Source organism: Leptinotarsa decemlineata, unplaced genomic scaffold (assembly GCF_025532065.1).
Source record: "Leptinotarsa decemlineata unplaced genomic scaffold, Ldec_3_MD MMD2_P_RNA_scaffold_2, whole genome shotgun sequence".
Taxonomy (NCBI): Eukaryota; Metazoa; Arthropoda; class Insecta; order Coleoptera; family Chrysomelidae; genus Leptinotarsa; species Leptinotarsa decemlineata.
Window position 1 is genome coordinate 6,855,823 of NW_027412529.1, and position 27,891 is coordinate 6,883,713.

Sequence of the window (27,891 nt, forward strand, 5' to 3'; positions counted from 1 at the left end):
TAGGTATAGTGTTATTTTCCATTTTGCTGCTTACAAATTTCCTAAAGGATTTAACTTTATTAATAATACAATGTTCAGTGCGTTGAATGTAATCTGTATAACATTGGCTAAATATTTACATCTAGATATTAAATTGCTTAATGCTGCGTAGCTTTCTGGACACGTTGCCCTCTTTTAGATCTTGTGAGCTGATTTCTTCTCATAAAGTAGTTTCTGTAGCTCAGGGGAGTGCCAGCATGGAAATCTCTTTTCACAATTTTCTTTTGAGGAACAAAGTGATCGATGATATAATAAAGAATGTCGTAAAATATCGAAATCATATCAGAAAGCTCCTTTCCATGTAATGCACCATACCAATCGATTGCTTCAAGGGACGAGTTTATCGAAGCATTGTCAGCGAGAAGGAAGTCATAGTAATACTCTTCACCAGTAGCAAATTAAATTCAAGCGGAGGATGATGGGAGTCTTCAGGAATTAAGATGTCAACAGCCTTCAGGACCGTAAGATCTACTGTTGATAAGATGAGATCAAGAGTAGCTTCTCTATCGTTGATTATTTCCTTGGACTGAAAAATATTGAGAAAAGCACACATGTTGCATATCGTTTCAATTGAATCTATCTCAGATAGAGTAGATAGAGGCAGAGGAGAAGCAACAGAGCAATAATTCTGTACATCCCATAATGTTGGTGAAAGATTAAAATCGGCAATTAAGAAAAGGTTTGCATTACTATATTGCTCGTTCAAGGTAATTAGTTGATCAAAGTAAGATTGGTATAAAGTTGGAGAAGATTTAGGTGGGAAATATACCGTACCAATTACGATTGAAGAGAACAAACCAGAGAAAATGGTCCATGAAAAGATTTCAGAGACGTATGTCTGAGGGAGCCTGAATGGCTACAGGTTACTTGAGAGGATCAAGAGAGCATTTCCTGGCAGGTGTGTAGTTAATACCATGCAGCAATGAGAAAGCGTTTCCTAGATCGCTGGTGAGGCTCTCGCTAGATTGAGGTACAAGGGTTGTTCAACATTGGAGTGAATTATCCTTCACGAGAAAATTGAGGCCCTGGTACCGGCCCAACCGCGGACTGGATTAGGATTTCAGCGATTGGCAGACTGCAGCAAAGAGTCGAACGGATACACGTACTTTTAATCTACCTACCTGCTTATATTTGGGTTTCAGTTGAAAAAGCTGCAGTGATACTTCACCATATCATATTATAATACATCTCTTGTCAAAATCTGTTATGAATTTTAATGATGCTTAATATCATTATTATTTTTAATGTACATTCAGCATATTTGTTGATAACAGCCGGGAAGTGGGTTCTTTACTGTGTTCACCTCTTGGAAGTTGTGTTGTTTCACCCCAAGGTAAGTACAAGTCTCTTTAGCATCCAGATGGGGTAGGATTTTTCTTTATATGAACTGCACATATTTTCCTAATGTTGGCAGAGTGAAAGCTCTTCATAAAATAAGGTTGCAGCCCCAAAGTAATCAGTTATTGTTAAGTTCTCCAGCCATTCAGATTCTTCAATGTTTCAAAATAAAGAACAGGAATAAATATTGAAATCATTTAATTGTTTTTATGTGATATGAACATCATTTGGTATTTTAAACTTTATCTGATTCTTCCACAATTGTTAGAATGGCATCAAGAGTTTCCAAACCAGAGGGAATGATTTGCTTCGCAGGTAGCAGAAAACCATATCTACCTGTATCACGCAGTTCGAATCCGAACGCTACTGGGATATGGTGCACCCCTTTGACCCAGTCTACACTGGATCCCGTGGCAATACCTGAAAAAGTATTGATAAATATGAAAGATTTGTTATGATTTGAATGATCAACTTTTACTTCGGTGTCTGTTAAAAACACTTTACCCTCACCATATCACAAATACTGTCTGTCGGCGCGCGATTCGTTTACCAAGTAAGCATCATCAAAGGATGACCTAAAACTACTTACAAACTACCCTTTTTTCTGCTGTGAAGGAGGATTCACAGGCTGATTTTTTCTCTTCACAATGAACTTATCCACTGTGTTTCAAGAATATTCGTTACTTTTAACTATCTCGTTGATATCTTTTCTACTTTATCTTTTTTGCTCGAAGAGAACATGAATAGCCTGTGAAAAAAATGACTGCAACTGACCTGAGAAGCTCTCGCTCCTGTACGTTTAGATCAGGAGCGAGAGCTTCTCAACTCTCCAAATCCTGATTCAAAAACTGAACCTGGGAAAAAGTTTAGTGGTGCAGCCAGGAAACGACTGAGTCGTCTCCTCCAGAGCGGAGTACCTTATGACACCGCCTTGCACCAAATTCTTGAGCGGCGTACGCAGACTCTGTCTCAGGTGGGGGAACAAACCCCCCTTGAGCAGGTTAGCAAACGTTTGCCCTCAAATGATGATTCACCGAAACCAGAGGCGAAAAAGCCCTGCACGGTTGAATCTAAGGCATCGTCAGGTATACCTGATGTGCAGAAACCCTCACATGGAAAGGTTGTCGCGGGCATCAAGGGGGGAATCTTGCAACTTGATTATCCGATTACCTCATTAACGGTCAACCAGCTGGAATCTCTTCAGAGGATATTTTGTCGGCTGTGGAGGTTATTCCAGACGATGGGCCACAGATACAATTCCAAAGCTGTGTATTTCGGCCTGGATGGTTACAGGTTGTCTGTGAGGATCAGGTTAGCGCCGACTGGCTTGCGGGTGTAGTTAATACCCTGCAACCGTGGGAGGGCTCTTTCCTGAAATGCGTCACAGGGGACCAGCTTCTGAAGCCACACATCTGTGTTGCTTACCTACCTGACGGAGGCAGTCATAGACTGACCTCCGAACAGGTCCTCACTAGATTGAGGAAAATGAACCATGATCTGTCAACCTTGGAGTGGATGATCCCCCACAAGGAAAAGTCAGGCAATGGGCAATAATGAACCTTCGCTCTAGACAATGGATCCATGGCCGTGCTAGCGAGGACGGGTTTCAGACAACATTTTGGTTTTGGGCAGGTCTTATTCCGCCCTAAAATCCGAGCACCCTCCCAGCAAGAAACTACTCAAACGAGTCACTCTAGTGGGGAGGAGTTCAACCACACCAAACATAGGGGTAAATCACGGGCTCACACCCAGCCCAAGGCCAGGAACACAGGTGTTTCTCAGGAGACGAAGACGGCCAACGTCTCGTCGAGAAAACCAGGAAAAAAGGCTGGACGTGGTTCTCTGAAAGCGAAGACGAAATTCGTCTCGTCAAAGAGATCCAATAAATCGGCAGGCAACTCAGAGACAGCAGGTGTCCTCACCTCATCATCTGAGCCTACACATCCCTCGATCCCGGGAGAGGAGGGTGGAGGTGTCTTTGAGGACCCCCAATCTTCTTCCTCCTAAGGTCGAGGAGTTCTAAGTTTGCGGCAATACTTGTTAACATCAGGTGTTTGCAGGCAAACTGACAACATGCCAAGGCCGCTTCATACGTCCTTGGAAAAAACTTCAAGGATGAATTAATCGACCTTGCCTTTCTGTAGGAATCACGGACAGGATATACAGGCCGAGTAACCGGACTGAGAAATATTCCTGGTGAGGTAATAGCGTGCCTTGGGGTGAAACCCAGAGCATGGTCTGGTCATCAAGAAAGGTATTAACCATTTTTTGCTTACAGGCTTCTGCACCCAAGACGTGGTAGCCATCCAAATTCACCTATCGGGCAAGAAGGGTAAGACGCATTTTATCGCCTTCTCCGTCTACTTTCCGGGAGATTCGGATACTGTACCTCCTCTCGGTGTTAGACGACTTATCGACTATATCAAAAGGAACAAACTACAAATAGTAATGGGATGTGACTCCAATTCACACCATACAGCGTGGGGCAGCATGAAGGGGAAGGGCTGTCTGTAATGAATGAGGGCTCGGATCCAACTTTTGTCACTAGTAATAGGCAAGAGGTATTATACTTAACCATCAGCTCACATTCTCTGAGCAACAAGATACACCATTAGTCTGTGTCTACTGCACCTTCTTGTTCAGACTATAGATATATTCTTTTCAATATTGAAATAGATCTAAGACCAGTGTAGTGGAATATCGTGACTTAAAATCTACTGATTGGAGGGTGCATAAAAACTCCCTCCAATCGTACTTTGTAATTCACAATTGTAATAATATGGATACAGTAGCGACGCAATTTCGCGAAGCAGTGATCTCATTCTATCATGAGAACTCTTCTTGGTGGAACAAAAGCTTGGAAAGTAAGAGAAAAGAGTGATGACGCTCGCCCTCCATTTTCTCGTTCTTCTGTGAAAAGCGTGTACCACTTGTTAACATTTTTCTGACGTAGAGTTCAATCACCGTAAGCCACCGTCAACATTTTAAGTTTTTTGAGCACTTGATTACAGAAAATATGATGGAAATCCTCTGATCCATTTTTTTATAGCAGAAAATCGCCGAACCTGCAAAACACTTTCAACTGAGATTATGAATATATATTCAAGACGAGTGCGAAATCTGTATGAGAAAAAAAATCGAAAAAATACTCGAAATATTCTCTTAATTACGTACCCAGTAAGTTCTGGTGAACATTCATCTTATTTTTTGAACATCCCACCTATATGTTGTCGAATGAAATGAAATAAATGAAATGAAGTAAGTATTTTGGTGTTAGGAATTACATGTTGAAAGAAAAGACCTCGTTAGTCCTTAGCTCGTACAAGTTTCGACTTTTGAGACTTGTCATTCGTAGGGGGCGACAAATGGTTAACGGAAAAACAGTTTTTAACATATTATCACTTCTGAATATGTGATCTATCTTTTTCAACTATTATCGATGTTTCTTTTTTCCGAACTGTATATTATCATCAGACACAATGTACCATATTTAGCGGTTCAACTAATTCGATCTCTTATGGGGTATGAATTCGACAAGTTTAAATTGAATTTGAAGTCACAAATCTACATATCACTGATTTTATTATCCATAATGATTCTAACAATACGAAGTTGTCGAGAAGAGTGAAACTGATCTTTGGTAGTTCTAAAGCAATTCAGACTGCGAAGTGTACATGCATTGGTGTAATAATTTGTTTTTAGTTGTGTTTAAAAATTTTGTTATTTGTCAATTCCATTTGCTAGTTTCCGCAAAGAAAGTTAGTTCTCTTCTGTTTCTGAACTCATTCAGTAGTATGTTGTCGTTGATATCGGGTTGAACCGCGTCTGGAGTTTTGTATTCGAAGTTTCGGCTTCCATTTTGGAGCCATTTTCAAGAATTTGATGTGATTTGACGACGGGGCCTCAATCTGTCTACTCTCCAGGCCTGGTCGTGAGTTCTCTCTAAGGTCTGAATCTGCCTACTCCTTAGATTGAACTGAGGTGTCGATGGGTGATTGGTGGTATTTATATCGCGGAAGCTACTGAAGTGGAAATGTTCCCCCATGTCAATGAATCCCAGGGTATATATGAAATTCCATGCTCCGATTTCGATATAACATATGTAGGCCACTAAGACCATCCTCCCACAGCGCAAACACTACAAGCTCGGATAATTCGCTAGGTCATCGAAATCAAAAAGCAACCTTTCTGCCTGAATGAAAGTAATGACGGTCAGAGACTTCCAACTACTTGGAAACTCGTAATTTCCCGATGCTTACCCCCCACCAACACGTCCGGTGATGGTAATCACCCGAAGCCCCGCCCTCACATTTCCATTTCAGTAGCTTCCCCCGATATCAATACCACCGACACCTTCCATCGACATCTCAGTTCAATCTAAGGAGTAGGCAGATTGAGACCTTAGAGAGAATTCATAAAGAGACCTGGGGAGTAGGCAGATTGGGGCCCCGGCGTCAAGTCACATCAAATTCTTGAAAATGGCTCCAAAATGAGGACCGAAACGTCGAATATAAAACTCCAGAAACGGTTCAATCAGAACTCTGTATTCTGCGATGATTTGTCCAATTTTTTTTATCAGAAAGACAACCATTGAACTCACCTACACTTTCGGTAATGGTACCTACGTCGAACTTGGTTTTGTATCTTTTTGCTAAAGAATGGGCTGCTTTAACACCAATTGGGTACTGAAAACAAAATACTTTTTTAATTGGATATACTTATAGGGTGTAACGAATAATTGTCGGTTATTCAGAGAACCAATGAAAATACTGAATTTTCTCCATTGAATTCATTATCAATCAGAATTGAATAACTCTTCGTTACTAAATATTTTTTCAAATATGGAAACTGGGACATGAGCTCAGGTAATTCAATCCATTACAAAGTTAGGTACAAATCAGGTACTTGAAATGTAGGTACTTCAAATTGTAGAATAAGGTTTTTGGGAAAGAAAGTTTTTGGCTTTCTACTACTCCATCCTAATAAAAAAAAGGATTAGGGAATCTTCCAAAGAAAGGAAGGAAGTAATCAATTTGAAAATAAGTAACTCTATACATGGATGTGTAGATCATGCAAAAAAGTAACTTTCAGACACAAACTGAAAGAAAGTCCTCCTGAAACAGCTTCTTTCATATAAACATTGAATTATACGGAAGAAAAAAAATTTTTTCGAAACAAATACTTCTATACGAACACTGAATTATACAGAATATACTTTTCTCTACTTAGTTTGTATTTCAAACATTTGTTGTGGAATAAAAATCAGATATCATTCACATGAGTTCTACTTTAAATGAATGGTAACAAATTGCACTTACATGGAACACTGTCATCATCACTGGTATAATCCCTTCAATTTAGAATAAGGTATATTAAGCATTGAATATCAAGAATTGGTTAGCAAAGACACTCCCGAAGAAGCCATTGTATGGCGAAACACGTGTTGCGTTTTCGTAAAATCTCACAATAAAGTGTTTTTTGAATAAGAAAGTCAACTGACATTCCAAAATCGACTTCCAGTATACTGAACGATTTCAACCTGTATGAGTTTCCATGCGACTATCAGGCAGAAACCATTCATCAGGAATACCTACCAAATTTTACTTCGAACACAATGGACTGAAATGCGATGAAGCTGCTGACATTATTGCAAAAAGGGCACTGGAAGTGGTTTAATTGGATCAAAACCAGTCATTGGAATCGATTCAGAAGGGAATGAAGCATCTTTGAACAGGAAATTATTCAAAAGGACAATTCGTTCAGGCAAGTCTCAGCTCACGTACACTGTAGGTTAATGGACTGACACCTATCAGAAAACAACTACTTCTTGGCTAATACCACGAAGGGCGTTGGATTATATCGAACAGGTGTCAGTGCAGGATTGTTCACAGAAGTAATTCCTGCATATACTGTTAGCGATACAACTGCCGGAATCGATTTTCAATTATTGTAACAGGCACACTTGCAGACCGGTTTCGGGCTATTTGACTTTTCGCCAGTTCAAGAGGTAGTGTCCATCATCAAAATTGAGTCGATGATATTTCCAATGAATTAAATTCGAAAATTCCTTTCAGAGTATCACTCCTCGAACTAGACTGAAACGAAAACAAACTACATATTTGCCATCGTCCCATCTGCCCGTTAACGAGATAACCATTCACATATCTGAATCGCTCAATTTTCAATTATTGGAAAGTGCACACATGAAGTCCGTAACATTTGTAGGTTTTTCTTAATCAATAGATTCATTCCATCCAAGGTGGTTTATTTTTGGGTAAAATATGATATCAAAGTATCGTGTTCATCAAAATTATGAAATTTGAATCATGTTTCGTTAGAATCGGTAGAGTGAAAGATTCGAAAAATTAAAAAAAAAATGATAAAGAGCTGTAGTGACGGTGAAAAGTTCACAAATTTGTAAAAAGAAATGAAATTGGAAAATGACCAACTTTTTCCCTTGGAATTTTCCAAAATTTACAAGAAAAGCCTGATTTTCTGAAATTTTTTGAAAAAAATATCAAATTTGACGTCGGAATTCTAAAATATCCAAAATCCAGATGTCTTTCACTTTCAAATATGAAAGAGTATGACTGTCATTTCAAAAACTCACCGTCACATTGTAATTGTCCAAATGTTGACTGGTGTGTCCATACGGCAAAAGTACTATTTGCGAATAGGAATGAAAACTGATGAACACCTTGAGTTTGGAAGCAATGCTTGAAATGTATTGGGAAAGAGTCGAAATTTCTCGCTCTGAAAAAGCCTTCGGTCCAGGATATGTCTCACCACAAGGATCTCTACCGGCTCCTCCTGTGTTCCATCTATAATCCCAGTTTCGATTTGGATCGGCCCCAAAACATTTTCCATAGGGGGTTCTGGTTTTTCGCCACATACGATCCTGGACAAAATATTGAAATTTATAACCATTTATTATCACTTGGAACTACTTCAAATTTGATTTATTATTCAAAGATTTTACATAACGATAGTGAATATTACTGGAGTTTTTTCCCAACACCAAACCGTTATTTTAACACCTCGATTCGTGTTTCGATCACCAAGTGATCATCTTCAAGAGGGAGATTAGACTAAATATTCTTACGATGTTATCCTTATTTATACCTATTCATTTATAATAAAATCAGCAGTCGCCCATCATATTTTGCAACGAAACCATTCCATAGACTCTAGTTCATTAAGACTAGTTAAACAAGTTAACAACAGGCATCTAGATGTCTGTGAGAGTGAACATAATAATATTATGAGTAACGATTGTGGACCAATACCTAATAGTATACTTTATAGCTTATTAAAATAATATTTTATTCATTAGATTCATCTGAGTACACATTGAAAAATCAATTTAAGACTAGTAGATAAGGCAATTTAAGACACTCAAGTCGCAGGTCTATGTTATAAATAAGGATGATGTTGGGAATTCTTCAGGTTGCTCTTTTTGCCGACCAATAATCGAGAGTTATGTGCTGAAAACAATAATGCTGTGTTTAATGCCATTAACTCACTTATCATTTTAGTGACTTAGTCATTTGGAGTGAACTGAATTTAATAGTAATTGCCTGCACTGAGATGAAAATGATCACCACAATTATGTTAATGTAGTTTTACACTGAAGGGATATTTTCTTCAAACACTTTTCTTGAAATAACCTACTCTCGTGATAATCGTAACAAATTCGGGTATCCAGTGAGCTCACGAAGAAAAAGTTGGAGAAATGCATGAAGAAATGAAGATTGAAGAGGACTATCTGGTGAGAGTACGGGTTATACAGGCTGATCCACAGTGGATGGCATATTAGACGTTTCTGGTGAACCAGACATTAAATCACTTTGAAAATTCAAAGAGGAGCATATTCGGACATTCTCTAAAATATTTTTGACAGTGGAGCATTGCCACTTCCATTTGAAAGTAGTAGCAACTTTGATTTTTCAAATGGAACACTTTGTATACAATCTTATTTTTGGAATCTAAAACACCCGACCACTTATTTTTCTTGATATTTCCCTATACCTATCTGTTATTGAATTATAGATTAATTTAATTTTTTTTTTCGGAAATCATGATCTCTAAAAATGCTGATATCTTTGAGATAAGGAATACAATGGCACTGAAATTTGATTTGGAGTTAGATGTTCATTTCACTGAACTTTTTACACATCCTGCTGATAATTTTATCACAGTGTCCAAAAATAATAAACAAATTCATAAGAACTTCGTTTGAATACTTGTGTTCCATCGTTTTGAAGGTTTTTTCAACTTGTGAAGTGACGAAAATGTCAATATTATCAGGAGAATGACACAACGTTTCTGTCAAATAGTAACCATGGCCTGCATACAAAACATCGAATGGGAATACCGTTCTGAAGGGACATCTTCTCGAATAAGTCCGAAACTTAAATAGTCAGGTATATACGCATGATATCACATAGAAAGAAAGCAAATTTTAACAGCTTTCTGAATTTTCAATAATACAGGGTGGTCCACTTGAAATAATTAACTTTCAGTCAGATTTTCAAGCAAACGCAAAAACTGTATTTTTTCACCACCCTGTATTGAAGTAACGGAAATTACGCTGAAGTATCACCTAACCTCGATCTGAAGAGGGCTTATGAAACAATTGACCGTAACATTCTTCTAATAAAATTAAGAGGTTCAAGCATTGATGGTGATGTTTACCAATGGTTGTCTGACTATTTATCCTATAGAAATCAAAAAGTCACAGTTCAAGATATCTCACAGGAATTGGATATACATATAGGTGTGCCGCAGGGTAGCGTGTTAGGACCTCTGCCTTTTATCTTATACTTGAATGACATAAACTATTGGCATGCTACGATACAAGCTTAGATAAAGCTATTGATGAAATGGATGCCGCATTAAAGGATGTAAATGAGTACCTCATGGCCAATGAATTGAAACTGAATAAAATGAAAACTAAAGGAATGATTATGACAATAAAATATAAATGGAACAACCTTGATTTAAATGAAGTAAATCTACAAATCGATAATGAAAACATTGAAATTGTGTCATGTCTCAAATAGCTTGCATTCCAGTCAGATAATTTATTACGTTTTGGCAATCATCTTGATTATATCTATATGTAAAAAAATATCTAAAAAACTATATTTCTTTGGTAATTTATCCTCCCAGTCTAACATTAATGTACCTATACAATGCGATTATCCAACCACATTTTGATTACTGTGCTCTTATTATTTTCTTGTTCAATCTAAATGAAACATCTCAATTACAAAAACTTCAAAATCGCGGTATGCGAATTGTTCTAAAAGTGAATAGATTCACTGAAATCGGAATCATGTTACAAACTTTGCGGTGGCTACCAGTTTCTTTACGGTTGTATTACTTAACTATGACATTTATATACCTATAAAATTCTGAATAACTTATCACCTTCATATTTTTCTGAATTTGTCAGTCTAAATTTAGAAGTGCACAAATATGCCATAAGAAATCATACTAATTTGCGTTTATGCAGAACGCATAGGAGAAGTGCCATGAATTCTTCATTTTTCAAAGGGTTTGATGCATACAATAAATTACCAAATGTAATTGAATCTAGTCCATTATTAAGTATTTTTAAAAGACAGTTATTGAAATCCATCCATAATGCTAGATAGAATAATACTTGGTAAGATGATATTAATTAATATACCTAGTATTTATATATTGTTTTCTTCTATTCATCGTTGTATTGGAGCTGCACCTATATTGCATATGTCGTTATTTTTCAAACTAGAAATTTTAATTTTTCCATTTTCAATTTTGCACTATATCTACATTTTAAGTTTTTTATAATTATTTTTAATTTCTAAAATGTTAGTAATATGTTTTATATGATATTGTTTATTAGGGTTACCTATTTCAATAAATATATTCTTCTTCTACTCGAAACCAAATTTACGTACCATAGTATCCCTCAATTCAAAGATATCAGCATTTTTATAGGTCATGATTTTCGAAAAAAAATTGAAATTAATTTATATTTCGAAAAAAGTAACAGATATGTATAGGAAGATATCAAGAGTTGTCGTGTAATTGTAGGTTCCAAAATTAATATTATATACAGGGTGTTACATTCAAAAAATCGAACTTGCTACTACTTTATAATGGAAGTGGCAACACCGCATTGTCGAAAATATTTTAGTCGTCTAGGTAATGTCGGAATATGCTGTCAATTGAATTTTAAAAGTGATCCGCAGTCTGGTCCACCAGAAACGTCTTATGTGCCATCCACCGTGAGTCAGCCTGTATATTTCATCCCTTTCAGACTGCTGTTACATTGAATAAATACTCCTATATATTTTTTCATATGATTCAGTGATTTTGAACTGAAATGAATAGTTGATATCAGAAACTCAAATGTGGCGTTTTCCAAAAATAACCGGAGACAATTGCGAACACATGTGAAACGTTAGGCTGAAGGTAGATACAAACTTGTAACAGAATAAATATCGTTTAAAAAACTAAAAAACGGGTGGGCGCTTCTATCAAGCGCCCGTCGCTTTTTTCATAATAATACTAGTATTTTTCGTTAGTTATTGTTTTGAGCTTATTTGGAAAAATATTATTTTTGACTTTTTAGTTGAATGTTCTTCAAAAGCGTGTTTTTGAGTTTTTTGAACTATATTTATTTTTCATTTATTAGTTTCGTATGCTATAAAAGCGCGTTTTTTCAGTCTCTTTGAACTATATTTATTCTATTTAAACTTTGGGATCAATCAGCCGTTTATTGTTTCGAAAAATGACCATTGATATTTTCGTACAGCGCCATCTGCTTCGCGGGCAGATCAAGCAATAATGTCGGTAATTCTGTCAGATACCGAGCTTGAGAGTTACAAACATACATACATACAGGTGAAGCTAATATAAAGCGTGTAATGCAACAAAAAAAACAGAAATATCAAAAAATGGAATAATCGAAAAGAAAAAATCCAAATCTGAAAATATCAGTATATTTAGAGTTTCTCTCTAAATTTTGGTCACCTCACCTTGGTAAATGTATAAGAATAACCATCAGGATTGATCACGGGAAAGATATACCAGTCATGTGATTCGGATACATTTCTGATATCCTTGTTAGTGAGTATTTCATTTAGGATAAAAGTATTCACTGCTCCTGCAATCCTGAAAAACAGAGTAGCAGATGAGTATACAATTCTACTCAGTGAGAAACGTAGTAACTGATAATAAATTATTGGAAAAAACTCAACCAATTGACATTTATTTTGTACGAGCTCATTGAACCTGTGTTAAATCAGTACTTTTTCACGAAAGGGCAGAAGAGCCACATATTTGTATTGTTTGTTTCTTGGAAATTTCGGAATTGAAGTCGAAATTTCGAGTTTCAAAAACGCAATTTTCAAAAAACCAATGATAAAAATATGTGGCTTTTCTGTGCTTCCGCACTTTTTAAATCTACTGATGTTCGATTTAGTTGATTAGTTCATTGATATTTTTAGAAAAAAAAGTCTAATTCTATAAGCTATCATGATTACAGGTTCGATGAGCCAAAAGTTGTTACATATTGCCTCTGCAAGAGGCAGTACTTAACAATACTGCCTCTTCCACAAAATATTTCAATACTATACTTACCACTCTCTTGCATGAATATTTGAATCAATCCATACGGCTTTGTTTTGATTTTTTGAACTAAATGATACTTTTACTCCTATAATGTCTCGGTTTTCATATGATGATCCACCTTTTATCAATGTTACTACTCCTGGATACTTATCAACCAAAGATTCCAACCATTGGTTTATCTAGAAACAAATACAATCATCAGTCCACTTTTAGCCGACATATTTATGAACAGCTTGGAGACCACTATAGTAAATTCCGACCTGGGTACAGATATGTAGACAATATTCTCGCTTGTTTCAAAGGTACTACTTGACAGCTGAACCAATTTATGACATTCATGAATAATCTCAATAGCAACATTCAGTTCATACTCGAAACAGAGATAGAGAAACAGATAAATTTCTTAGACCTGACTGTTACACACGATCAGAATAAATTTGAGCTCAATGTTTTCAGAAAACCTAGCTATACAGACATCACCATTCCAAGCGATTCTTTCCATCCAGACAGTCATAAATTAGCAGCCTACAATTCAATGTTGCACAGAGCATTCTCACTGCCTTTGTCTGCTAACAATATAGCTAGGGAAATTGATATAATTACACAGATAGGTCATAATAATGGTTTCAACGCAGATACTATCCAGAAGTTAGTCAGAAAACAAAGCCGTTAATTCACTTACAGATTAATACACCCTCAGGTCAAACATCCAGAAATCAAGAAATGGGTTACTAACATATTTTGGAAAAAGAATAGAAATAATTGCGCGTTTCTTCAGGAAAAATAATGTGGAAGTGGCATTCAGACCACACGCCAGGTTATCTAATTTCCTTTTCAATGCCAATGATGAGGTGGACAAGTTGGAGAAATCTGGAGTTTATAAGTGGAGTATATAAGTGACCGGAGTATTTGCATGCAACCACAAATTTCCGAATCTCAACGATACGGAAATTTTGCACTATGCAAGGAAAGGTTACAAACTTAATTATTTAGAATCCTTGGAAATTCACAAGCATGAACATTGTGGGTGCAACCAGATTGGCACTTTTACATTGCAAATTGTAAACACAGGTACTCAATCAAGTCAAGTACCTCTATTATTACCTAAAGGGGTGGTATATAAAGGCTAATGTAATAAACCATTATTAGTTTAATGTATAAGTTTGAAAATGTCCTTATAGGACGAAACTGCAGTAACGTTAGTTACAAATAAAAGTGGTAAGGAACATAGAAAGTTCCAATGAGGAATGTTTCTCCTGACGAAAATCATCTAGTTTTCATAAAAGAGCTCTTCAACAACGCAATTTAAATTATCATTTCAACCTTCTTCTCTAAAAAATTATTTGAATACTTAAAAAAGAGGAATGAAATAATGCATTCAACATTTAAACGGATTCGTTTCTATTTCACCATTTGGCAACATCGGTTATAGTTAACAAAGGACAATGAATCCCTTACCTGTATGAGACAAACAAGGATGACATATTTCAGAGGCGTATTGTTCTGTTTACTTATGTTCCGAGTTCCGAGACATTCTGTGACATATGACATTTTGTGCACCTAACCTATCTTCCTCTATATAAATAAATAAATAACAAAACAACTGTTGTTTATGCGGCTTGTGGAGATGGTATTGAATCATAATTTATATTTTGCCTTAATTGTTGATTCATAAAGATAATTTTCCTTTTTTAAAGTAGAATATCTAGATATGTATAAATGATTTTGACTTGATATAGGCGCTGTTGCCAATACGTGAATTAGAAAAAAATCCCTTTGAAAATTAAAACCCAACATTTGAAACATCAATTTGAATACTTTTCGAAGTGAATTTGATAAACTCATGAATTGAACTCAACTTCATTTTGTTCAAACTTGCATTTGCTGTAATAACCCAAATTGAGGAACATTCTCCATTCTCTTTTCCTCATTATGATTTCCTACCACGTAGTAACGGCTACATCTATCAATTTATTAAAAATATTTCGCTTCTTACTTTGCACAAAACTCATGTAACCCCTATACAGAACTGAATACTTCAATAATATCAGTGTGAACAAAAGGGAAATTTAACATTTGACTGAAGATGTGAGCGATCTATTTTTATTTAAGGGCATGCAATATATGTTATTAATTTTTCAAGACTCTCACGAATACTGATTTTGAAATATGTGTTGAATGCACACAGGTTTGGTGCTCAAAAACACTTGAAATGTTGACAGTAGCATACGGTGATTGTACTCTATGTCATAAAATGTTAACAAGTGGTACAAACTTTCCACAGAAGTTCAAGGAGATATGGATGACGATGCTCACCCTGGAAGCCCCATCACATCAACAACTGATGAAAACGTTGAGAAATTGCTGAGGATAACATCATGTCGATTGGCTCATGCTATCTAATTTTTTTGAAAAATTTTTGGTATGAAGTGTGTTATGACATCGAAACCGAAGCCCAATCGTTCCAATGGAAGAGTTAAAGAGAGCCAAAGACCAAAAAAGCACGGTAAGTTGGATCAAATGTTAAGGTTTTGTATATTTATACTTTATGAGATTTTCTATGACATGAATGTATTTTGAATTGAATAAATGAACTTTATAATTGAATAAAATTGCAGCAATCACATTTTTTTGATGAAATTGGTTATTGGTTATTTGAATTTTTCACATACATTTTGAGGTTATGTGAAAAAAGTGTGTATACTAAAGTTGTATTTCACTAGTTCGGACTTCCATTGTCAGAATTTTATTTGCAAGTGTACTTATAGGTTTTGCTATTTGATCTTTGAAATGGTGCAATGTTTCAGCAGATACTTTATCTGTACCAGGGAATGGAATAAATAAATGAATGAATAAGTAAAATAACTGAATAAATAAATCACTTTTTACCTCCTCAACAGTATGATATTTAGTCCAATCGAAGTCACCAGAACCTTCCAGTGAACCAGCTTCCTGATCTATTTTTTCCTGGATATTCTCTATGAGTACCTCAGTATGTATTCCAAATATGCTCGAAATTCTTCGCAATGCATTTCCACTCTGGGGAGGAATCAAAATCTCTACAGGAGTACCAACCGATCGTGCTGAGGTCCAGAAATCATACCCCGAAGGATTAGATTCTTCTATATTCTTGAGAAGATTCACTTCTCTCTCATTTTTTGGAGTGAGTCTGTAGAGGGTGTAGTTGTCATACCTTACTTTTCCAGCCGATGTCGATGAGTAGCTGACACAAATCAGTATACCAAAGAGAAATAAATTCATTTCCTACCAGATATACCGCACAAACATAAGATAATTTAAACACTGACGATTCCAAAGATATTTTATACGTAATCAATATCAAATACTTGAGAGATGAAAAAAGTGGGAAACAATGAAGAAAATTCAAATCGAGAGAATAACGATAGGCTATGAATTATTTTTGAAGGACAATTGTAGAAACGAGTCGTAAAGTTTCCATTAACATGGATTTGTAACATAATAAATATTGATAAAAGTAATTATTACAAGTGATTATCTTCATGATAACTGAGCCAAGATATAATAATCATAATTGATTAAATAGAGATTCGACAGTTCAATTGAATGTTATTACTCCAACTGCCTGTTTTCTCAACGGAAAACAATTGAAATATCATGATCCACAGTTTTATCGGAATGGATTTGTCTGGGTTGTTGACAGGTAATAGGGGTACTATTTATATTTCGGAAATAGCAAATCTGTCTGTTTAACATCTGTTTAAAATCTGTTTTTCCGTTAATCAGCTGTCGCCCCCATATGAACGACAACTCTCAGAAGTTGGAAAACTTGTGCTAGCTAAGGACTAACGAGGTCTTACCTTTTAACGTGTGATTCCTAACACGGTTGCAGAATCATCCCAGCTTCAACCAGATAAATTCTCCCGAGAAAAATATCTGGTCGAGGCACGAATCGAACCTACGGTCTTCCGATCGTGAGTCGGGCGCACTACCACCGCGGCCAATTCCACAACAAATAATATCAAACATTATTTAATGCAAATGGCTTGATTATTTTTTGAAATATTTCTTCTGATCAATACACTTTTGCTTTCGTTCAAACCATTTGTCGAAGCAGTTGTTCCTTTTCTCTTGAGACACCCCCAAAACATGGTTTTTGAACGCTTCAACTGCTTCTTCGGCGCTCGTAAATCATTGACCATGCAATTTACCTTTGATATTCAGGAAAAAGGAGAAGTCATTGGGTGCCAAATCAGGACTGTACGGATGAAGAGTCATCAATTGATATTAAATCCATTCGGAAAAACGTTCTCAGGAAGTTTATTCCACATAAACGCAATTCTCTAGATGAAAAAGATCTTAAGCAATGAAGTTCGAGGTGAATTAAGCAGCCATAATCCGTCACGTATTTTTGATATGTACCGCTCTTGGTGGAATCAAATGTGCCAAGTCACATGAACACTTTTTCTGAAAGTACCTGAAGAAGAGAGACAAATCTTCACGTGACGTTATCGTCTCCATATAGGCGGATGACTCTTGTCTGGATGAAATCCAGCAACTTCAGGTTATGTTTGGGGGCAGAGCTTCATACATGAGAACAATTCTCCAAAGAAGGTCTGATCCGAGCATCAAAAGTTGCTGAGGTGTGAGTTGAGGTGTGTACAGTTTTCTGGTTCGGAACAGTGTTCCAAGCTTTTGAGAAGCAGCCTTTGCAATTCCAGCGACATGATTGGGCCAAGACATATTTGTGTACATGTCACCGAGTTGGAACCTGTTCAGCAAAAAGCTCAGATAAAAGCCGCAGAGAGTAGCTTACTTCTGCGGAAACACAAGGATAAGCCAATGCATGGGGTCTTCTTCAATAACATTGGAGACCTTGGCTTATCAAAGCGCCTGACCTTCGCTTTTCTCAGGTCGAGTGGGCTGAAGTCGGAAACTGAGGGGTTCATAATGACTTGCCAGGATGGCGTCTTCAACACCTCAGTCCACCGCAGTCGCGTGATGGGTATAGAGGTTCCTGACACAAGGTGCAGTGTCTGCCGCGAGGGCCCGAGACTCTAATGCTCTTGCTATCAGCATGTCCAGCATATGCGGTATCTGCCTATATCCATCGACATAACGCGGCCCTGAGAGTGCTATATTACCATCTACGACACTCTTACGGTATTGACGAGACACCGGTTTTGCCCTATGCTCCGGGGGATATTGAATCCGTTGTGGGGAACGAGAAGTGCCGAATTTATTGGAACTATTCGTTTCCCACCCTCAGGCTTATACAAGCTAATAAGCCTAATGTGGTCCTTCTCGACCAACAGAGCAAAACAATAGTTGTCCTGGAGTTTTCAGCTCCTGGCGAGACGAATATCGTCAGAAAAGAGGAGGGAAAACGGATAAAATATCGAGATTTTCTCTTCGAACTCCGCAGACTCTATCCAGATCACTCTGTCAAGATGGTTGTTCTGATTATTGGAGTCCTTGGTGGAATGATGTCCACTCTACTCTCGAATCTTGAAATCATACCGGCTTGCCGCACTAAGGCAGATATCTCAGCCGCACAGATGCAGAAGGCTGTCATTCTTGGCTCACTGCGCTTGCTCAGGGCACATTATTCTCGGACCCAATGATCACTACCCCACGGTGTGGGGAGTGGTCACTGGTTGATAATGCTGGCGAGCCCTCTCGAATGTATCGGGGCTTCGGAGGATAGGGCCTGACCAGCGCACACTATCGTGAAAAAAAAATGATAATAATAATAATACTCACTCACAAGAGGTAACAGCAGTGAAAAACTCTCTCTGCGGTAAGTATCAGCACAAACTTCGACAGATCTTTTCATCGGAACTGTCGGGGAAGAACAAAGTTGCTGCAACAAATATGCTTGCCGTTCCAATGTTACTCTACTCGTTTGAAGTAGTGATGTGGACTCGTGAGGAGCTGTATCAACTCGACGTAAAGACCCGAAAAATGATGCATCTCTATAAGAGTTTGCACCCGTTCCACGGTTATACTTCTCCCGACATCAGGGAGGCCGTGGACTTTTGAGTTTGGAGTGTCTACATGACAGAATGGTATTGGATACAGCCTGTAAAGTCGTCAGGAGGTCGGATCCCCTTCTCTGCATGGTCCGTGACCATGAGAGAGCAGGAATTGGAGCATTTCTCCTTAGGGTAGCTGCTCGAGCGGCTGATGAACTCGTTATAGTTTTCGACTCTGAACGAGGTGACCACAATTCTGTCACCGAGATGGAACCCGTTCAGCAAAAAGCTCCGATAAAAGCCGCAGAGATCACCTTACTTCTGTGGAGACACAAGGATAAGCCAATGCATGGGGTCTTTTTCAATAACATTGAAGACCTTGGCTTATCAAAGCGCCTGAAGTTCGCTTTTCTCAGGTCGAGTGGGCTGAAGTCGAAAACTGAGGGGTTCATCATGGCTTGCCAGGATTGTGTCTTCAACACCTCAGTCTACCGCAGTCGCGTGATGGGTATAGAGGTTCCTGACACAAGGTGCAGGGCCTGCCGCGAGGCGCCCGAGACCCTAATGCACTTGCTATCAGCATGTCCAGCATATGCGGTCTCGGCATATATCCATCGACATAACGCGGCCCTAAGAGTGCTATATCACCATCTACGGCACTCTCCGGGGGATATTGAATTCGTTGTGGGGAACGAGAAGTGCCGAATTTATAGAAACTTTTCGTTCCCCACCCTCAGGCTCATACAAGCTAATAAGCCTGATGTAGTCCTTCTCGACCCCCAGAGCAAAGCGATAATTATCGTGGAGTTTTCAGCTCCTTGCGAGACGAGTATCGTCAGAAAAGAGGAGGAGAAACAGATAAAATATCGAGATTTTCTCTTCGAACTCTGCAGACTCTATCCAGATCACTCTGTCAAGATGGTTGTTCTGATTATTGGAGTCCTTGGTAGAATCATGTCCTCTCTACTCTCGAATCTGAAAATCATACCGGCTTGCAGAAATATTAGCCGCACAGATGCGCAGAAGGCTGTCATTCTTGGCTCACTGCGCTTGCTCAGGGCACATGATTCTCGGACCCAATGATCACTCACCCCACGGTGTGGGGAATGGTCATTGGTTGATAATGCTGGCGCGCCCTCCCGAATGTATCGGGGCTTCGGGGATAGGGCCTGACCAGCGCACACTACAGTGAAAAAATAATAATAATAATAATCGTCTTTATTATTTTCAAAAAATATGTAAAAAAAATAGATCGAGTAAATACACCAACAGATTTTTTTTTGAAAATAAAGGGCATAGTTCAGTTCAGTTCCTGAATAAATTCAACAACTAAACTGTTCTTCCACTTAACCCTAAAAAATACCTCTATATTGAATTTTCTTTAAATAATACAAAAACAAAAAAGAAATATACAAATTTCTCACACACTAGTTAAGTTTACAGAAGTAGGAGCAAAACGATGTGAAGTTCTGAAATCATATCACTGACGTGTATTGAATAAATGGCTAAATAGATTATAATTGGATTTTTGGAACCCAGCTGTACGTAATTCGAGAAGAAGGTCATTCATCACATGGCATATTTGATAACTGAAACACCTGCGGAAAATTTCAGTTTTAAAAGAAGGTGGAATAAGTGTTCCCCTGAACCTGATATTGACGTTATGAACATCCGTTCGAAAAAAAAAATTTATATGAAGATAAGCAGGCTTTCTGGTAAGAATAATTTTATGGAATAGGTTGGCGGCATGCAAGATTCTTCTGTTATTCATATTTAACCAATAGGCATCTTTGAGCTTATGAGAAATTCTTTGAGAACGTCTTATTCCATAAATAAGTCTCAAGCACGAGTTTTGTACTTTGGAATTTTACGTTTATACTGCTCACTCAAATGTGGTCCATAGACAGTGTAAGCATAGTTGAAATGTTATAAAACTAGTGCTTCACATAATACTAATTTCAATTTTAGTGGAAAATACTGCCTAACTTCATATATCAATTTTAAAGAAGAATATGCACGTCGTATTAAGTTATTCAAGTTCTTTTCGAATCTGAGAGTGTGGTCAAAGATGACTCCAAGATTTTTCACTTCTTTCACCAACTCGATACTCACGCCATTGATTGATATGTTTAGGTACTCTAAAATATCAGATAGGTTGGACTGTGGTCCAAATAATAGAACATCTGATTTTTGAGTCTTTTTTGAGGTATTATGTGAGAATCATTTACATCTAGAGGGGGGTAAATATAATACATTTGGGTGTCATTCGCATGAAAGTGCACCTTGCAGTGATCCAAATTTTTGATAAGATTGGAGGACTGAAGAGCAAACAGTATCGGCTCAAGTATAGAGCCTTGTGGCTCTGGTTCGGAGACATTTATCTTCTTGAAGAAAACTAATACCTGGTTTTTTGTGGTATTGAATTGAATCTGAATACTTCCACCCTAATTCAAAATCACTTTTAGATCCCCATTAAGATTTGCAGCCTCCTGCTGCCGGTAATGATGTGCCTCCGTAGCCGATGTCCTGGAATCTAAATGGAATGACGAGACAAGTGTGCTGTCGTCAGCAAAGAAATATATTGGATTCTTGGTTTTCCCAATAAGTTTATGATATACAATAGAAAGAGAGTTGGGGACAATATGGATCCATGGGAAACACAAGCGTTGTTGGTGAAAGTGTTCGAGTGATATCCATCAACTGCCACTTGCAGTGGCACCCAAATATGGGTGACATACGATAGAAGGCAGCCTGTTGATCTTTGTTTCCGAAAGCCATATTGATGATCGGTCAAGATGTTGAAGTCTTCCTAATATTTGAGGATATGCTGGTTAACGACTTTCTCCATGTTTTTTAATATCACTGATAGCAAAGCGACTGGTTTATATTTATTTGGAAGATTTTTCTTGCCCTTTTTTGGAATAGGATGACTCTCACAATCTCACAATTTGTCACATGACGATCTTCCATTATCAGTTCACGTACTGGATCGATGTTTTGTGACACAGTAATCGACCTTCACAGAACTCGTCGGCTGGCGAATGGGAGGAATATGGGAAATAATGGTTAAATCTGTTAAAAGTGCTTCAAAAGTAATTCTTACCCAACAGAGCCCAAAAGAAGAGATTTTGCATACTCTTATAGTTGAAATTGAGTAAACAGTGAACAGCCATCCCTTAACTTATGTGTCTTCTGATCATCAAGATGTGGAAGCTTTGACACCCAATCACTTCCTTATTGGAAAGTCCAATGAAGTGAATTCACTAGGTATTTCTGCTGATACAAATTCATATCTTAGAAAACAATGGCAAGTGGCACAAAGATATGTGGATCTTTTCTGGAAACGCTGGATACGAGAATATGTACCCTCGCTGATAAAGAGAAGCAAGTGGCAGTTCAATAGCAGCGATGTTGCAGAAGGAGACATCGTCATTATTGCGGATGATAGTTTTCCCAGAAATTCATGGCCAAGAGGAAAAGTTACGCGAATTTTTCCTGGTCCCGATGGCAGAGTACGGGTAGTCGAAGTGACTACAGCAACAGGAGTTTATCGTCGTCCCATCACAAAAATAATTTTGTTGAAGCCAAAGCAGTAATTTGCGAGCCCCGGAAGATGTTGTGAATTAATTCCAAATCTAGTATTGAAGTTGAGATTGTTTATTGTTTTATATAGTTACCATTATTATTGTCAGTTTTGTTTTTGATTAAAAAGCAGAAAAGTCAAATGAAATCTTATTTTGCCGAAAATAAGTAGTTTGCCCAAACACCCATCAACAGCGAGTGGTCCCAAGCTGAGATCATACACAGAGAGAAACAGTGGTTTAGGAGAAAATTCAAGGAAGCCGCATACATGTTGTCCAACAACGTATTCAGCCAAGCTAGCGTAGAGATACGCAACATATGGAAACCCATCATCAAGCGAAAAATGACCAACTCCCGCCAAACGGCCATCTTCCACTGAACCAGTGAATCGAAAAATGGAAAACGGGGATAAGTGAAAGTACTCGAACGACCCATAAATAGTCATCTCTAGGAGAAATCAGTCCAGTGATCACCCAAAGACGATTGTAGATACCAACAATCGAAACGTCGTGAACTAACGTGGCTTGGAATCTCTTAACTTTGTATTTTTATTTTCTTTTCTCATTTCTTTATTTCTATTTAATTTTTGTTCAATTGTTCTATTTTTACTTGTATTTTATTCCATGGTTATTTCATTTCAGGTTTTTACTTGATATAATTTTCATTTTCAGCAATTCATTTTAATTCTTTTCTTTTAGGTGTCTCAGGGATTTCAAATCATTTTATATATTAGACAATGGAAGTCCGAACTAGTGAAATTTAACTTTATTATGGTTTTGCCACATTATATCTATCGACATTAGTGTTGCCAGTTCCCGAAATATAAGTAATATCTCATCGTATTCGTGATACTTTATAATCATTCAGAAAATTTAGTTTACATTTCACCTCGATATAGTTTAATGTCTGTACTCCTCTATAGCATGTTTTTAATAATAGTCTGGATCATATTTCTGTAAAATCCAATACGAAAAATAATTTGGAATATGCAAAGTTTGGGTTATTGATCCTAATATAAAGATGAAAATCTTGCACCAAAATACGTATTTTTCATAAATTCTTTGAATGCCAATTTTCACTTAATTTTTTCGATAATTTTTTAACTGTATTTTTTGTACTTTTTTTGTACTTCAAAAAATGATCTAATTATGAAGTAGTTGTCCACATTGATGAAAAAAAAACTAGTACACAAAAAATGCATCTGGATGACATTTCTTTATAGTACAAGCTGTAGGTACACTTAATGGATATTCAAAAAATACCACTTTCAGAATTTTCAAAATAGATGACGTAGCATAATATATGGCATTAAAAAAATATAATGAAATAATCTTCACTCGTTTTCTATACCATCAAGTTATTTGGCAATATTTCCATTCATGACGACATAAAAACGACATATTGAATTTAGAGAAAACGGTTCTACGCCAGCTTGGCTGAATGCGTCGTTTAACAATATAGATGCAGCATTTTTGAACTTTCTCTTGAACCGGAGCTATTCATTCTAATTTTATTTGTTCTTTCATAGGTTTGGAATCAAGGTAGAATCATATTAGACAGTGGAAGTCCGATGGATATAGCCGTCGATGGATATCTCTCGAATATTTTCACTATCAACACTGGAGTTCCCCAGGGATCCATATTGTCTCCAACCCTCTTTTTATTGTATATCAACGACTTATTGGAAAAAACCAAGGACCCAATATATTGCTCTGTTGACAACAGCACACTTTGCATTCCAATTGGATTCCAGAACAACGGCTACGCAGGCACATCTTCACCGGCAGCAGGAGATTGCATATCTTAATGATAACCTAAAAGTGATTTCGAATTTGGGGTGAAAGTCACCAAGGTCAATTTGATGTCCAGGCATCGGTATTCTTTGAAAAGATAAATGTTTCCGAACCGGATATAGTAATTTGAAGTCAGACAATTCCGCTTGTTGATAAGCTTGTTGGGGGTTGAAATGGACACCAACATGTCTTGGCAGAATCATGTCGCGGGAATTGCAAAGATTGCTTCTCAAAAACTTGGAACACTGTTCCTAACCAGAAAACTGTACACACTTCAGCAACTTTTGATGCTTCATAAAGCTCAGATCAGACCTTCTATGGAGTTTTGTTCTCATGTGTGGAGCTTTGCCCGCAAACATACCCTGAAGTTGCTGGATTCCGTCCAAAAAAGAGCCATCCACCTAATTGAAAACGCGAACATCACGTGTAACCTTGATAGCCTGGAACATCGAAGAACGGTGGAAGATTTGTCTCTTTTCTATAGATACTTTCGAAGGAAGTGTTCAAGTGACTTGGCGCATTTGTTTCCACCGAGAGCGGTTCTGTTACCTGGGGTAAGATTGGCCTAAATCTGAAGTTCTGTTATGGTTGATAACCTGTCTATGTATCTTACTGTGTAAGCAAATTTGAGATCAATAAATTGAAACCATATTGAGACCTCTCAATCATTTTGCAATATTATACTGAATTTTTTAAATTTTTGGGCCAAAGTTGCCTTGAATTGGTGAAACTTTGTTCCATACTTTTGAACCATATAAAACTTATGTTTAGTATTAGTTGGGCTGAAGATAAAATTACCACCAGACATATAAGTTTGTTGTTTCACTTGCTTTTACTTCAAAAACATCCATGAAACGATGAGAAATGGGAATAAATGAAACAGACTTCATTTTAGTGAAAAAAAAAATTATTGTATAAAAAAAGGAATCAGTTTATATCATACATACTAGTTGTCCAGTTCTGAACATGGAATTGGTTCCTCTTTGAAACTATTTTTGGAGGATTGATCTTCTGACAATCAGTCGTAAGTCAGGCAATCTTGTTTTTCTGGCCAACGCCATAACTTGAGTCGTTTTTCCATGCATTCAACTGTAGGTCCATCTTCAGATATAAGCTAACAATTTTGCCAGGGTATTTCTGTCCATTATATGTAACAACTACAAAGTTATCAATAGCAACGTCTTCGGGCTTCAACTCAAGTGGTGTTTCTTCATCATTAGTATTGTGAACAGGTATGCCTGCTGCTTTCTGTGATATTTCTTCCAGATCGGAAAATGTTTCGCTTTGCCCATCAGACTCTAATACTATCTCAACATCATCTTCATCTGAAGAAGAGTTTTGCTTTTTTTTGTTTTCCTTCTTGGAAACTTTTTGTGTTTTCTTTGACGCACTGGTAGAAGGTTTGTTGGCTGCTTCTGAGATGACTGCTTCAACCTCTTCCAGTGCAATAATCTTGCCAGCAGGCACTTGACATTTCTTCTTCCTCCTTCTCAGGCCATCTTTAGTTAAAAACTCAGCTCTTTTCTTCTCCAACTGTTCCATAAAAGCTTCTCCTATAGACTCTTTATCCACGGGCTGGTTTTCTGGAAGACAGTCTAGCAGTCTTTGCTTGTTTAAGGGATGAATTTCACATTTGGCAAATCCAGCCGTCAAATTCTCTTTTCGCTTTTCTTCCAGACTTGCCATTAATTCTTTCAGCAATCGTGGAAACAAATCTTTAGGGATCGTTGCAAATTGGGATCCTGAATCTGACTCTTTCCACTTGCGGAGGATGTCACGTCACGATCTTTTCATTGGTCCAAAGAAAGCAACGTCTAATGGTTGCGTTAGATTTGTTGAATTTGGAGGGAGGCAAACGAACCTTATATTATTCTCTTCACAAAGCTTAAGCACGTGTGAACTGATGTGAGAAGATAAGTTATCTTCAATAATAACTTTAGGACCATCTAGATTTTTAACACTCGGTAACAATGTCGACTGGAACCAATCTTCGAAGCATACTGCATCAAACCAACCACTTTTAGAGCGGTTATATCGAGTGCCTACAGGACCATTCTCAGTCCATGTGGATAACAAGTGCTCAGCTCTATAGACAACATATGGGGGCAAGAGGTCGCCTGAAGCATTTCCAGCCATCATTATTGATGTTGCACTTTTACTGAAATTGCAGATGTTCTCCACATATTTTGCTCCTCCCTTACAGATGACCTTTTCGTTCCCCGGGTCGTCAGTAAGGTTCGTCTCATCGTAGTTGAATATATTATTTGGAGGAACATCTTTAACCTCTTCTTTGAGGTTGTCAATGTAATTTTTGATGAGTGAAGCATCTACTTCGGCTCTGACTTTTTTGATATTGGAACTTATCTTACGAGTCAGATTCTCATGTCTTTTCATGAATGCTTTCGTCCATTCATAGCCAGGGAGATTGTTTTTGAACTGACAAATGTGGACACCTTTTTTGTCCAAATAGCTTTTGACTGCATAACGAAAATCCACTTCAACTACAGGAAACTCATATTCTGACATTTTGATTAAATGTTGTTCGAAAACATGCTCCTCTTCATCACTAAAGATTTTTGGCTCGTCCTACATTTTTTGTATGAGTCCCTTTAAGTTTGTTTTTTGTCGTAGATCTAGATATACAGCGTGACTCACGGTCTATGGTAGGTTCGACGTTTCTGGAAAACGCAAAGCATGATTTTTCTGAAAATTTCACCTCTCACATTTCCTTACCTGTTCTATTAATCTAAAATATTTTCAGCATTGCGGCGTTGCCACTTCCATCAAAAAGTCCTAGCAACTTTATTTTTTTTAATGGAACACCCCGTATATTAATACATTTTTGGAATTGCTCTGGTATTTCAATACTTTTTTGTCGATAATATCCTATACCTGTCTCTATCTGTTTTCGAAAAAAAAAATAAAATGTGCTAAATGTGGTTCAAAACATAGCCTTAATTGAAATTAAGTACATCAGTACTCTCAATTCATGAAAAGTTGATATTTTGATGATAGTTTGGACAAACACGAAATATTCAAATAACATCAAGAAATCGACTCCATACCGTACAGGGCGTGCTAAAAGTCGCTTCTTCTAGAAACATTAATTTTTTTAGAATTTGGATTTAGGTAGCAGTGGAATTATCAAGCTTATAGCAGTTCGGTTACTTTTAAGTTATTTACAAAGAGTTATCGACGGTGTTTCGAATCATCTTCCAAAATGAATGCAAATATCGATTATTCAAACGAAGTTCTTATGAAATTATTTATTATACACATGAACAAAGTGATCAAATCTTTGTCAAAACGTGTGTTGATTCAGGATACATTTGGTTGAATTTTCTTCAAGTTCTGGCAATGATTTGATCACACTGTCCGTGTATAATAAATAATTTCAAAAGAACTTCGTTTGAATAATCAATATTTGCATTCATTTTTGGCGATTTTTTGAAACACCGTCAATAATCATTCATCAATTACTTATAAAAGTCACCAAACTGTCATAAGCTTGATATTTCCACGGCTACCTAGAAATAATAGTTATTTATGTATTAAGGGAA

General features: G+C 37.2%; 1 protein-coding gene across 1 annotated transcript; it reads right to left on the reverse strand.

The window, feature by feature from the left end:
• Nucleotides 1–1,558: 1,558 nt before the first annotated feature.
• Nucleotides 1,559–16,453, reverse strand: LOC111503138 (zinc carboxypeptidase). The gene is made up of 6 exons (XM_074182505.1): nucleotides 15,892–16,453; nucleotides 13,012–13,181; nucleotides 12,408–12,543; nucleotides 7,988–8,275; nucleotides 5,978–6,062; nucleotides 1,559–1,797 (listed from the first exon to the last, which is right to left on the reverse strand). The coding sequence occupies exons 1-6, from the start codon at nucleotides 16,261–16,263 to the stop codon at nucleotides 1,613–1,615; spliced, it is 1,236 nt and encodes a 411-aa protein (XP_074038606.1). The 5' UTR covers nucleotides 16,264–16,453; the 3' UTR covers nucleotides 1,559–1,612.
• Nucleotides 16,454–27,891: the final 11,438 nt, after the last annotated feature.